This window comes from Myotis yumanensis, unplaced genomic scaffold (assembly GCF_028538775.1).
Source record: "Myotis yumanensis isolate MYYU_CA2020_CCGP unplaced genomic scaffold, mMyoYum1.0.hap1 SCAF_2, whole genome shotgun sequence".
Taxonomy (NCBI): domain Eukaryota; kingdom Metazoa; phylum Chordata; class Mammalia; order Chiroptera; family Vespertilionidae; genus Myotis; species Myotis yumanensis.
In genome coordinates, this window is record NW_027223753.1 from 13181684 (window position 1) to 13196146 (window position 14463).

At 50.7% G+C, this 14463-nt stretch overlaps 1 protein-coding gene and 1 non-coding gene across 2 annotated transcripts in view; both read right to left on the reverse strand.

Moving 5' to 3' along the window:
* HSPG2 (heparan sulfate proteoglycan 2) overlaps nt 1-974 on the reverse strand; it is a 98276-nt gene extending 97302 nt beyond the window's left edge. The window contains exon 1 of the mRNA XM_070404299.1: nt 886-974. Within this exon, the coding sequence (XP_070260400.1) occupies nt 886-948 (63 nt within the window). The 5' untranslated portion in view covers nt 949-974. The remainder of the gene's footprint in view (nt 1-885) is intronic.
* Nucleotides 975-12379: 11405 nt separating this feature from the next.
* Nucleotides 12380-12486, reverse strand: LOC139004494 (U6 spliceosomal RNA). The gene has a single exon (XR_011470376.1). It is a non-coding gene; the product is annotated as a U6 spliceosomal RNA (small nuclear RNA).
* Between the last annotated feature and the right edge of the window lie 1977 nt (nt 12487-14463).

Consider the following 14463-nt stretch of genomic DNA (forward strand, 5'->3'; position numbering starts at 1 on the left):
GAGTTCATTCAGGTCCTCACAGCCTCTCCTGGCCGAGTGTTCTCTTTTCCTCCATCCCAGCTCCCGGCAGGGGACTGGGCTGTAGGGGCAGCCCCCTGCCCCTCCCGCACCTTGGAGACCTGGGGGAAGGAAAGCTGAGGAAGCAGATCCACGGAACGTCCACCACTTAGCAGGCCCAGCTCAGGACTTTCATGGGCATTCCACCCAGCCCTACACATGCGCTCGGAGGCCACACATCTTATGTCCCTTTAGGCATGAGGGCTGGTCTCCGAGAGCTTCACTCGCTGGCTCGGTCACCCGGCCACTCAGTGAAGAGCAGGGATTGACTGGGGAGTCCTGAGCGCAGGGCTCGGGGTCCGGCGGGGTCACAGTCTCAGATGTGTCCTGAATGGCTCTTTCCTTGCGCCTGCCTGGTTACCAGCTCCCCAAGGGCACGGGCGCGTGGTGAAGTCCCGCGGGGGCTGCGAGGGTCTGCATCGCCCCGAGGGCCCCTTTTCCCAGTTGGCACAGAAAGAAAGGGGTGCCCTCCCCTGCCCAGCCAAGTTCCCACCCTGCTCAAAAGTTTCTCAGCCTGGATCCCGGGAATGGAAGGCCGAGCCGAGCCCAGCGCCACTCGGAGACTCGACAACGTGGCTGGGCGACCCACGGGCTCCCACGCGGGAGGCCCCGCCCCCGGCCCCACAGGGTTCCCTGGGCGGCCCTCCGGACAGCCCCACGCGGGAGGGGGCGCCGGTCGGTGCCGACCGGCCTGGGCCGACCCGGGGGTCCCCGACGGGCGCCGCGTCCGGAACCAGAGTTCCAATAGCGCAGCGTCGGCGCCCCCGCCAAGTTGGCGGGCACGGCGAGCAGGGCCCGGGCGCCCCCGCCCCCCGCCCGCACACTCACCGCGAGCAGCCGCCCGTGCAGCAGCAGCGCCAGCAGCAGCGCGCCCGCCGCCCGCCGCCCCATGGCCGGCCCGCTCCGCTCCGCTCACTCGCACGCTCCGCGTCCGCCCGCAGCCGCCCGCTCGCCGGCCTGCCGAGTCCTCGGGACAGCGCGGCCCGCTCCCGCCCCCGCCACCCCCACCCCTCCCGCGCCCGCCGCCCGCCCCGCCCCGCCCCGCCCCCGAGGCCGCCAGCCCCGCCCCCGAGCCTGGCCCCGCCCACTGACGGCCCCGCCCACGGACCACGGGCGCCGCTCCTCGGAGCCAGCAGCTCAGCCAACTGGGCCTTTGTCTGGCCCCCAGCCCCCTCCGCGGGCCGCGGCCCAGCCCGGCTCCCCGCCAAACCCGGCCTGGAGTAAAGATGGGACGGGGGCCGGGGCCTCCCTCCACGCGCACGCGGCTCCTGCGCGCCCCCACGGACTGCCAGACCCGTAAAACCCCCTACACCTCTCCACGCCCCACCAGCGGGACCCCCCCCGCGGGCCGCTCTCGAGGACGCTCCAGAATTCCACGCGTGCACACACGCACTTTTGACACGGGCACCTGAGCACGTGCACACGCACTCGCGCCAGCTGTCGCTCACAGGACACTTTCACACTCACAAGTGCCTCGCACCAGCACTTTCATCTGCTCCCCGTGAGCACTCGGCACATTTGCACTCTTGTACCAACTTTCATACACTAACAGTCTTCACGGATGCAAAAGAATACGCTATCTCCCCAAAACTCTCACCTCTGCAGGTGAACAGTGGGCACAGCGGGCACACTCATATTCACATTTTTACACAGACTCACATAGACATCTTTTCGCACACAAATTCCTCACGGGCGCCGACAGTTCACACACACAGGCCGACAATTTTCTCACATGCAGGTTGGCCTTTACTTGTTACATTTTCTCACACACTAACCACAGTGACCTACAGTAGCAGGCACTCGGTCCTGAACTGCCCCTGACACATGCCATTTTCCATACACATCACTCACAGACCAACTTTGATTCACATAAATCACAGCCCCTGCGACAGAGACACCCCACGCACACATCCAGGCCCAGACACAGACAGACCCTGCCAGAGCCCCAATCACAGCTGCTGGGCGGTAAATCACAGTCCCTGAGGATCCACCTCTGACACAGACCCACTCTGGGCACACATGGCCCCGCCACCAGGTCGCCCTCCCGCCCACGCACAGGACTCCTTTCTGCCTGAAAATTTCCAGGCCAGCCCAGGCTGATGGGCGGAGAGAAAATTGACGTGTGTGTAGCTTAGAGGAAAACCTTTTGAGTAATGATAGAGGGAGGAGAAGAAAAACTGAAGTTTCCATTGTTTCCTCGAGAGTTGCTAGGTTCCAGAGACTCGCGGCTGGGTTTGCAGCCAGGAGTGAGGTGAGCTGTGGACAGAAGGAAATGCCTAGCTGACAGGGTGGCACCCAGCCTGGCTTCGGAGGAAGGTGTGTTCCCTGTGATAGCAGCCTGCAGTCTCCCGGGCACTCTGGGGCCTCCTATCCAGGCACCTGGGGGACCGAGAACACACTAGCATCCTGGCCTCCATCCCAGATAGGTGTCCCATCTCGAAAAGATGGGGTTCTCCACCCTGTGGGGCATATTTCTGGGGGACCAGCTCAGAGCTGTAAGGAACAGAAATTCTTCCACAATGTTTCGGCCAACTCCCTGTGCCCAACCCAGATGCCAGGCACAGCACTGAATAAGACCTTTTTTTTTTTTTTTTTAAAGAAAGAGGAGGGTGGGAGTGGGGGAGAGAGAGAGAGAGAGAGAGAGAGAGAGAGAGAGACTCCAACCAACTGAGCCACAATGGCCAGGGCAAGGTCTGTTTCTGATCCAGACAGGGAGATAGGGTGGACAGCAGAGGGACACCAGATCTTAACCCTTGATGAACTCCTAATCTGATGGAGGGAAGAGGAAGGATATTGTCCCTGTTTTCATGTTGTTTTCAGTGCGGTGGAGAATCCTGCCTCCACCTCCGTGCTGTGCAACCTTGGACAAATTATTCAACCTTTCAGTATATCTCCATCTCATCAGCAAGGAAAGGAGACTAGTGCTAAGACCTGCCTCATAGTGTTGTTCTGAGAGTTAAAATGAATTTATATCTATTTTAAAAAGAACCGTTTCAGCCCTGGCCGGTTTGGCTCGGTGGATAGAGCATCAGCCTGCGGAATGAAGGGTCGTGGGTTCGGTTCCGGTCAAGGGCATGTACCTTGGTTGCGGGCACATCCCCGGTAGGGGGTGTGCAGGAGGCAGCTGATTGGTGTTTCTAACTCTCTATCCCTCTCCCTTCCTCTCTGTAAAAAATCAATGAAATATATTTTTTTAAAAAAAGAACCGTTTCAGGCACCTAGTAATTACTAAATAAGTGGTGGCTATTTCTCTTATTTCTGTTTCTGGGTGAGCTCTGATTCTGAAGAGGGAGACACAACTCTGCCCTCAGATGGCGGGAAGAGGCTCCAGTCTGATGGAGGAGCAGCTTCTGCACCCAATGTGTTAATCCCAGTCTGAAGGCCAGAGGCAACCCCCGCCCCAAGGATCTCCAGTGCGATGGAGGACTACAGCCTTGTGCCTGAGAACTCCCTGTCTGATGAGGAAGGCTATAAAACTCCGCTGACTTCAGAGTTGGCAGGTGGCCAGCTCCGGTGGCAGGGTTTTTTCCAAGGCCTTGCCTGTCTGTGGAGGTCAGCATCCGTGACAAATCGCATTTTGTGAGCTGCCTCAGTGTCTATGCCCTACCTCAGGCCCTTTACGTCCCAGAACTTTGGCTTCTTGGATGATTTGCTCATGAGCAAAGGGAAAAGGGGAACAAGTAACCCTTTGTAAATGTTTGGTCAAGACGAAAACCCAAGCTATAAGCCTTGCTTCCGAAAGGAGGTTGTGGAGAGAGGTGGTAAAGCTGACTGCAGACGGCAGGAGCGGGGCTGACTCGGAGAGCAGGAAAACGCGGCCTGTCTAGAAAGCCTTCCAGGGTGACTCCACCCGCCCTGAGAATTGGTCATCCACCTATTTATTCTGCATCCTCTCCCCACTAAGGGACTTGGCCGGCTCTGTTTTATTTTGCAGTCCTTGATATCTTTAGTAAATGTTCTCAAGTTGCTTTGTTTAGGGCCTGGCTTTCTCCTCATATGGCTCAGAAGAGGAGCAGGGGCCGGGCCTTCTGGGCTTCGCTGAGCCTGCGAGGCGCCGGTAATTGCACTGTACGTACTCATAACTCCCAGTGCTCCTTACACTCTTTGGGAAAGAAACAACTCAAGTCTTGCACAAGGTTCCTTAGATAAGGAGAGGCTACAAGAGTTTGGACAGGCACTAGCAGCCAAACACTCTGGCTTCTGAGAAAACAGGAGTCGGGGGCCTTCTGGATGGAACCAGTAGCCAGCGCCCATGAGTCACCTGCTCCCAAGTCGACAAGACTCCACTTCTCCTGGCTTGCACTCCCACTCCAAGTCTTCTCTCTGCCTCAGACCTTCTCACTCATTTCACATTTTATTTATTCATTCATTCATTTGTTCGTTCAGGGCTGCAGGGGACAGTTAAGGAGGTGGTTCACTGCACAAGGGTCTGCAGCCAAGTGGGCCCTGTTGTGAATTCTATCTGCTCAGAGGGGGTACCTTTTGCGAATATGAGCAGAGACTAGCGGTGGCCCTGCACTCATTCAATAATGGAAGTAAACATCTATGTTGCACAGGGTTCCAATGCCTGTGTAGGAAAACAGGTGCTAGCATGGTAAAGATATGTTATTGGGTGAGAATGTGGAATAGGACATTGATATTGAGAGGGAGTGGGGATGGAGGAAAAAGGAAACAAGGAGATAATGTGGCAAAGAGGAGAAAGTGGAGGGAGGACATAGTTCTAAGCAGGTGGTAAAAGTTCCCTTGGACAGCCCAGCCACTGTGGCTCAGTGGTTAAACATCGACCCAGGGACTAGGAGATCACGGTTCTATTCCCAGTCAGGGCACCTGCCCTGGTTTCAGGCTGGGTCCCCAGTGGGAGGCAGGCATGCAGGAGGCAGCCCATCAAGGATTCGCTCTCATCATTGATGCTTCTGTCTCTCTCTCCCTCCCCCTTCTTCTCTGAAATCAATAAAAAACTTTTTTTTTTTAAAGTTCCCTTGGACAGAGAGAGGATCCTGCAGGGCCAGACAAGATACAGTCCTGCCCATTTCTCCAGCCACATCCCTCCCCCAGCATGGTCTTTGCACTTGCTGTTTCTCTTGAGTGCCTACTCTTAGAATCCAGGTCAAACTTCATGGCACCATAGAAGCCTTCCCTGGCCTCCCTGGCTAGATCATGTCCCTGCTATACTTTCCAACAACCCCCCACCCTTCTCTCTCTCTCTTACCATTTTTGACAATAGCAATCATTGGGAAGATCATTTAACATTAGGAGGCATAACGAAGAAGGCACAATTGTCTTGTTTCTATCTTGGTCCCAACTATATCCTCTGTGAAGGACACAATGCCTGGCATGGAGTTGGCACTTGAGTGAATAATGTTACTTGAGTAAAAGAACAAGTTAAAGCAAGCATGTCGTAAGGCACAAATGTCCCCCTTCTGGTTTATACTTGGGGCAGAGATCAACTCCCTTTCTTGACCAACATTGAATCTCATTTTTTTTCACTACCACAGTCATGGGATTATAGACCAGTGAGTGCATGTTATTACTTCCCTTGATCAAACAAGAAAACTGAGGTCCAGGGGATGAAGTGGCCTGCCTAGTTCACACAGTCAGTGTGGGGTAGAGCCAGGATTCACGTGCATGACTGTCTGCCTCCAGAACCCATTCCCAATTCTGCTCCCCACCCCACCCTGCCTCGGGTTACGCTCAACTCTGCACAGGCAGAAGTGAGACTCTTTTGAAAATGGTTTTGGATTTGGCCCTCTGACCCCTCCTATCTCCACACCATCCCTCATCAATCACCTTCTTGGGAAGCTCCTGCTATAGATCCCAGGCCCAGGGGCTGGGTCCCCATATTGTGCCTCATGGATCACCTGCTCTCTGAGATGCTCCTTGGGAAAGGGATTCCCTAGTCAAGAAGATTGGGGATTCCCCGCTCTTTCCCACACTTTGGCCATCTCAAGAAACACCAACACGGGAAAGTTTCTGAGCAGACCTCCAGTGCAGTCACCCATCCAGCTGTGGGTTTTTTTTTAATTGATTTTGAGAGAGAGAGGGAGAGGGATCTATAATAATAAAAGCGTAATATGCTAATTAGACCAGATAGCTGAATGACCTTCCGGAAGCCATTCCGGATGTCCTTCCAGATGAAGCTTCGGCGGTGGGGTCGAGGCAGAGGCAGTTAGGGGCAATCAGGCAGGCAGAGTGGCTAGAGGCAATCAGGCGGGCATGCAGAGTGGTTAGGGGTGATCAGGCAGTCAGGCTAGCAGTTAGGGGCAATCAGGCAGGCAGACAGAGTGGTTAGGGGTGATCAGGTAGGCAGGCAGGTGAGCAGTTAGGAGCCAGTGGTCCCGGATTGCAAAAGTGATGTCCGACTGCCAGCTTAGGCCCAATCGGCAGTCGGACATCCCCCAAGGGGTCCCGGATTGCAAAAGCATGCAGGGTGGGCTAAGGGACCCCATCCCCCGTGCACAAATTTTGTGCACCAGGCCTCTAGTAGAGATATAAAAACATCAATGAGAGAGAAACATTGATCTGTTGCCTCCTGCATGACCCCTACCAGGGATTAAGCCCAAAATCAGGGCATGTGCCTGACCAGAAATTGAATTGGTGACCTTTTGGTTCATGGGCGGACACTCAGCCACTGAGCCACACCAGCCGGGCCCAGCTGTTAATGCAGCATTCTTCAACATACTCAAGATAGGGACCTCCCTTGTTTTTATGGAAAAACCTTGTAATATTTCACAAGATTAGTGTTTCTCATAACACACTTTGCACATACTGCCCCGGGGCCAACTCCTGAAAGACCTAAATGGTTTCTACAATTTGAATTTGTCACTCATGCTCCCCCACCCCCACGGCTCCCCTCCAGCCAGGCTGGAATTCTCATGGTCTCCACATACCCACTCACATTCCTGCCCACATGCCCCTGCTTCAGCCATAGAAGACTTCTGTGCAGGACCTGTCATTGGGGCTCCAAAAGTGTTCATTTCCCTTCCTTTGTCCTTGTACACATGTGCATTTTACCCCATGTGATCCCCATATGCATATGATTTCATGTTTTGCTTTTTCTGCTTAACATTCTTTTCATCAACGCCATTCTATGTGTCAGTAAAGACCAAGGCCACTTACAAATGGTTCTGTGGATCAGTGCCAGTCCTCAAACTGCTTAGTACCAGTCTGAGACGAGATAAGAAGCTTGTTCAGAGTGGAAACCAACCATATCAGTAAGCACTCTGTTTAGCTTAAGCTAACACTTTTTTTCTTGCAATACTTGGCCCATTTGGGAAGCAGCACCTAGACACATTCTGGTACACGCTCTTTTCTTCTTTTCTTTTAAAATATATTTTTATTGATTTCAGAGAGGAAGGGAGAGGGAGAGGGAGCAAAACATCAATGATGAGAACCATTGATGGGCTGCCTCCTGCATGCCCCACACTGGGGATCGAGCCTGCAACACGGGCATGTGCCCTGACTGGGAATCGAATTGTGACCTCCTGCTTCATAGTTCGGTGCTCAACCACTGAGCCATGCCAGCAGGCATGGTACAAGCTCTTTATTTCAGATGGTAACCATTAGCAATTTGCGGGCCATCTACTTTGAACAGCACTCATATTGAGTTTGCACATAGTACTTCTAATAAGTATTTAGTGTTGTGCCTCATCGACATACTGTTGTTCATTAACCCTATCTTATTGTTGGATGGCTGTTTCCAGGTCATTGTGGTTCAGACAGCATTGCTATGGCCAGGTATGCATGCATCCATGTGTTTACTTTCCCAGCTCCTTCCGTTTTTAAGGACCACAAATCTGAGGCCAGGGAGGTGAAGTGACCTTGGCAGAGTCACGAGTGGCAGAGGCATCCCTTCCACCCAGACCTCCTGACCTCGGCGCCTTGTTCCTCCAGCCTGACCGCCCTTCTACCGGGCCGACTTTCCATTCCTTTCATGCTTTTCTTTACTAGGCTATGAACCTTCGGCAGTGTTTCCACATGTTGTCTTTTGGAGCTTGCGAGAAATCCTTTTGGAATGTCCTGTGCCTTCTCCCTCCGGCTTTGTTCAATTGTTCACAAGAAATTCCTGCCCTGCTGGGAGGAGCTTAGGAAGCTGTAAAGAAAGTTTGCCAAAAATGGTGCTACCAGCTCAGGCACAGCACATGTCTGAGGCTCTTTCCTTTTCCTGAGATTTCAGCTTAAAAGAGGGCAGTGTGAATGCAATTGAGGGGGCGGGTGTGCCCCATTCCTAGTATTACGTTTCTTATGGGGAGCAAGCAGGGGCAGTCGTGTAGGCAGAGAAGACAGTAAGGGATAAAATGGGCCTCAGGAATGGGGGTGAGAGGGGAGGGGGGAGAGGGCAAGGGCCTTAAGGCTAAGGTTCAGGATAAGAAAGATTAGGGTGGAGTAAAGGGTCAGGAATAGAATCAGTGTGTGTCTCAAACACGCATCTTAGTCATACAAAAAGCTTCATTTAATTTCTAGGATCTTAGAATAGTGATATCAAATTATCTGTTTGAAAGGAGTCACATTAGATCAGTGGTTCTCAACCTTCCTAATGCCGAGACCCTTTAATACAGTTCCTCATGTTGTGGTGACCCCCAATTTCATTGTTACAAATTGAACACAATTAAAGCATAGTGATTAATCACAAAAACAATATGTAATTATATATGTGTTTTCTGACGGTCTTAGGCGACCCCCAAAGAGGTCGCGACCCACAGGTTGAGAACCCCTGCATTCGATTGTTTTAAATACACAAAAATAATTCTAATATCATGTCCTTATACCCAATGTTATCAAATGATGCAGGGACCAGTGGATTGAGCAAACTGAGACAACAGATGACCCCTGAGGAAATTTCTCCCTTTGCTTACTATTTCCTGTAAGAGCATGTTGTACCAGGTTAGCATGGCCCTGCTCAGAAGACTGGTGTTGAGAGGAACAAATGTAATCAGAACAATAAAGATTTAATTTAAAAAAAAAAAAAAAAGAAGACTGGTGTTGGGGGCAGCCCAAACCCCTGGACTTAAATACAATCCTTGCTTTGTCTAATTTATTGCATGTTTTAGAGGCCAAGATTTACCCCTCTTTCTTTTAAAATCCATTCAATAAATACTAAGAAAAAACCCCCAGCGGTTTGAATAGAAAGGGCATTGGCTGAGGGTCAGAGGCCTGGGTTGGAATCCCAGCTCTGCTACTTTTCAGATGCAGGAGCTTAGGCATGTTACTTTCTCTCTCTGAGCCTCAGTTTCCCCCTCTGCAAAATGGGGTACTAATACCGAGCCTCATAGGGAGCTGAGGGCTGACAGCCTATGTTTCAGGCCTTGGCAGCATGCCTGGCACTTAATAATGAAGGACTTTCCCCAGCCACACTCTGCTGTGGGGACACCTAGGCCATTCTGTACACAAGATAGACAGCACAGTAGGCCGTGACATTGTTCTGCAGCCTGCCTGCTGCTTCCTGTTTACATGGACCCTGCAGATGCATGGCTTGACCAGTGGATACAGGGACTTCCTGTGGCCTCCACATGGCCACATGAGGCAGAGGGCTTTCTCTAAATAAGAGCCTTATTTTCTCTGGACTTGGGCAGAGTGACTGGTTGAATAGATTTGTGAGCCATGAGTATATATCCTGAGAAGTTTGAGCCATGCACAGAGATCCTGTCCCTTTAGGGTACAATCGAATCCCCAACCAATGGTCAAATTTCATTTGAGCATCTACTATGCACTGGGCTCTATAATGACATCTACCATTCATTGGGCACCCACAGTATGCATTTGTGGAGCACCTTCTGCTTCCAAGATGTTGTAATCCTAATGATAATTATTATTGAGCACCTACTCTGCACAACCATTTTTTGAAGAGCTGCTGTGTTCTATGCACTGTAACCATCTTTAGCACATCATTTATACCTGATCTCTCTGTGCCTCAGTTTCCACATCTGTACAATAGGGACAATAGTACTTTACTTAAAGGATTGGTATGAGGCTTAAATGAATTAATGCATATGAGGCACTTAATGCCTAGGGTATAGTTAAGAGCTTAATAAATGTTGACTGTCATCATTATTAGTTATTGAAAGTCCACAGTGTGCAAGGTACTGTAATTACTTTTAATATCACAGTAGTTACCATTACTGAGCACATACTGGGCATGAGGCCCTTTAATCCATATCAATATAATTGAGCCCCTATTGTGAGCCAGAACTGGGCTAGATACTGGAGACCTCAAGAACAGTGTCTTAGACAAGGGTCTTACACTCTGATTAGGAGAAATTGGACCATTTTTGAGGTAGACATCCTTAGGAGAGTCAGGATGACTCTTTTGCAAATATGGGCTTAAAGCAGGAAGGAGATGGCTTTGAGGGGCCAGATTGGGTTTAGGAATCAGGGCACTAATTTTTTTAAAAATCTTAAACATTTTCTTTATTTATTGGTTGATTTTAGAGAGGGGGGAAAGGAGAGGGGAGAGAGAGAGAAAGAGAGAGAGATATTTGTTGTTCCACTTGTTTGTGCATTCATTGGTTGTTTCTTGTATATGCCCTGATGGGGATTGAACCTGCAACCTTAGAATATTGGGATGATGCTCTAACCAACTGAGCTACCCGGCCAGGGCTTCAGGACACTCTTGAACTACCTCTTGAGCTGGGCCAAAATGGATTCTAACCAGCTATATTCCTGTGAATAAGTCACTGGAGGGCTGAGGACCCCTCAGACAAAGGCCAAAGTCTTCTTCCTGGGAAGATTAGAGATGCCAGAGACAGAGAAAGAAGCTGCTGAGCTTTGAACCCAGGAAGGACCACCCTTGTCCTTCAGAGATGGAGTAGAAGCCGGGTGAAGTCAATGGGCTGGGGGTTCAGTGTCCCCTTCCGTCTTCCTATCCTAGGACCACCTCAGCAATCTCATGGTAGAGATATTCAGGCTCGCTGCCTTCTCTGCTTGGCCATAGGGCTAGGCCACTTCCTCCAAGAGCCATGGAGCTTTGTAGACCTTTGGGTTATTTCAAGGTCAACCCCATTCCACACTCTATTATTGCCCTCATGTTTCCAAGGGGAGTTCTAGCAAGAAGGATCTGGCTGGGTCTGGAGTTCAGAGCCACACAGAAATGGGCCCTGAGGCCTGAAATAGCCCCTGGGCAGCCTGGGAAGATAACTCAGGACTTAGAGGCTTCAGTTCTTGGGTGGGGGTGGGGTACAGTCTCAATTCTCAGCTCAGGAGGCTCTAGGCCTCCGTTGGGACCAGGAGAAATGCAAAAATATCAGAGTCCTGGAGCCCTTAGAGATCATCAAATTACCCCATTCATGTTATAGCAGAGGAAACAGAGGCATAGAGAGGGGAAAGGATGAAACCACGGTCTCTGGGCAGGTGAGTGGCAGAACTAGGTTGGAATCCCAGGCTCCAGAGTCCCTCATCAGCAGGATGTAGATACCTGGGTGCCTTGTGGGGCCTGTTGAGTCTGAAAGTTTGGAACCTTCAGTGGCCCAGGGACACTTTCTCTGATATTCCCAGCAAGAAACGTGAGACTACCTATTCTGACCCTCCAACCCTCACCTGGCTTGGACAGAACCACTCTTTTCAGAGATTTCCCAGGAAGGGCCATCCTCTGACCTGCCACTATCCCAGGTTGCCTGTTCCAACACGTCTCACACTGGGCATTGTAAACTTCTCTCTATATCCACCCTGGGCCCTGGTCACCAAAACCACATCTTTAGAAGCATAAATATGTATGAAACACTTGTAACAACAACAACAACAACAAAACAACCCACTTAGAACAATGCCTGTAAGGGCTCTACAGGGTTTGCTATCATCATCATCATCATCATCATCATCATCATCACTTCTACCCTTCTGCTCACATGGGCTGTGCTAAAGTTAATAATCCTGGAAAAATAAGCGTTTGGATGGGGTTGAGTATAAACAATCTATTTCTTCACATGCAGGAACCAAGGGTAAGGGAGGCTAGGAACCTCCCCAGTGGTCCATGCAAGATAAAACCCAGAGGTTCCTAACTGAGACCTGTGAGCTTCACACTCGGCCAACAAGTATTTTTGTTCACCTCACAGACTCTTATGACTTTTTTTAAAAAGTATGTTTTAATTGATTTTTAGAGAGAGAAGAAGGGAGAGGGGTAGAGAAATAGAAAAACTGATGAGAAAGAAACATCATTGATTGGCTGCCTCCTTGCACATCCCACACTGGGGATCAAGCCCCGCAACCTTGGGCATGTTCCCTGACCAGGAATCAAACCATGACCTCCTGGTTCATGGGTCGACACTCAACCATGAGCCACTCCAGCTGGGATGACATTTTTTATTTTTTTTATTTTTATTTTTATTTTTTTTAAAATATGGAACGCTTTGCGAATTTGTGTGTCATCCTTGCGCAGGGGCCATGCTAATCTTCTCTGTATCGTTCCAATTTTAGTATATGTGCTGCCGAAGCGAGCACTGGGATTACATTTTTTAAATTTGTTGCTAACATATTAAACTCAGATTCCTGGCTTTTCTTGAAAAGGCAATAACCCATTTGAGACCTGGGTTTTGACCAGGTCTTCCCTCTCCACTCAGATGCAGTCTCCACCGCCCAGCCCAATTCACTCATTAATTTTTTTAATACTTTTTTATTGATTTCAGAGACAGAAAGAGAGAAGGGGAGAGAGATAGAAATATCAATGATGGCCCTGGCTGGTTTTGCTCAGTGGATAGAGCGTCAGCCTGTGGACTGAAGGGTCCCGAGTTCGATTCTAGTCAAGGGCACATGCCTGGGTTATGGGCTCGATCCCCAGTAAAGGGCATGCAAGAGGCAGCCTATCAATGATTCTTTCTCATCATTGATGTTTCTATCTCTCTCTCCCTCCCCCTTCCTCTCTGAAATCACTAAAAATCTTTTTTTTTTTTTTAAAAGAAATATCAATGATGCTCTAGCCAGTTTGGCTAAGTGGATAGAGTGTCAGCCTGCGGACTGAAGGGTCTCAGGTTCGATTCCTGGTCAAGGGCATGTACCTTGATTGCAGGCTCCTCCAGGCCCAAGCTCTGGTCAGGGCATGTGCAGAAGGCAACTAATTGATATGTTTCTCTCACATTGATATTTCTCTCTGCCTTTCCCTCTCTCTTCCAAGCTCTTTAAAAATCAATGGAAAAATATCCTCAAGTGAGGATTAAGGAAGAAAAAAAAAAAAAAAAAAAAGAAACATCAGTGATGACAGAGAACCATTAGTGGGCCATGGGTCCATGCTCAACACTGAGCCACGCCAGCTGGGCGCACCCATTAACTTTTAACTGCCCGCCCCATAAGTTCTCCAATTTACAATCCCCAATCTAAATGGCCATTTCCCTCAATGGAGCCTTGGAAGGAGCATTTTGCCACAGACAATTTATTTTGCACAACTGCAGACTGATGGACGTGTGTCCATTTCATGGTTGGTGTCCATATCACCACCAGCTACAGGGTTTGGAGGTGGTTTCGAGAGGGCCATTCCAGCCCGAGCGGATTTCATCCCAGAACTTGGGCAGGCGACCTAAAGAAAAAAGCTTGTTGCCAAACAAAGGGAGCTCAGGCAACTTTATCTCTGGTCTCTGTGGCGGCATCGGAGGGGAGTTCTGGCTACGAAACTGTTGTGAGCAACTTGTGTTGATGGCATCATCCACATACTGCAAAGCATTGACACCCTTGGTGGCTGGCACCATGGTGGTGCTGGGTTTGAAGGAACTGCGGGGGGAGGAGTGGTCTGGGTGACCCAGGTAGGAGTTGGCCGCCTGTTCTAGGTAGTTGACTGCGAGCTTTGGCAGGTTCAGTACTGTGGAGCAGTTGGTGGCCCTGTCGAGGTAGTTGATGCCTCTGATGAGTTGGTCCAGGAAGGTGGGGCTGGAGTGGTCCGAGGGACCATCGGTGCAGAGCAGATAATGGGGGCTGTCACGGTCATAGGGCTTTTTGGCCACCTTGGGGCGGTTCCCCGGGTGGCCCGTCTCTGCGAACTTGGAGGTATAGGGCCGGCCCATACAGATTCTCCTCACTGGAAGTTTAGGGGAGCTGGGGCTGTCGGACTGTTCCCAAGGGTTGATGCCGCTGCTGAACTCCAAGCCCCTTGGGGTGTGAGGACGTTTGAGATTGTTAGGTCTTGTCTCAGGGCATTGGAACCAGCCTGGAGTCGGGATTTGAAAGGACACGTTCTTGGGACGGTTCAAGTGGCTGTGAGTGTTGGGATATCTCACCTGGCGCCCAGACATTGGCCTGCTAGGAGGATAGAACTTCGTGGCACTGAGTTGCTGTGAGCTCACCTTGAAGCTGGTTACCTGGGTCTGGTGAGGAGAGTGAGGTCAGCCTTCCTCGGCTCCCTGCCACCTCCCTCCTGGATTTCTCTCCAGGTGTTCCATCGGCCTTCACAGAGCCAACACACCACCCTTCTCCTTCTCCCCATCTTCCTCC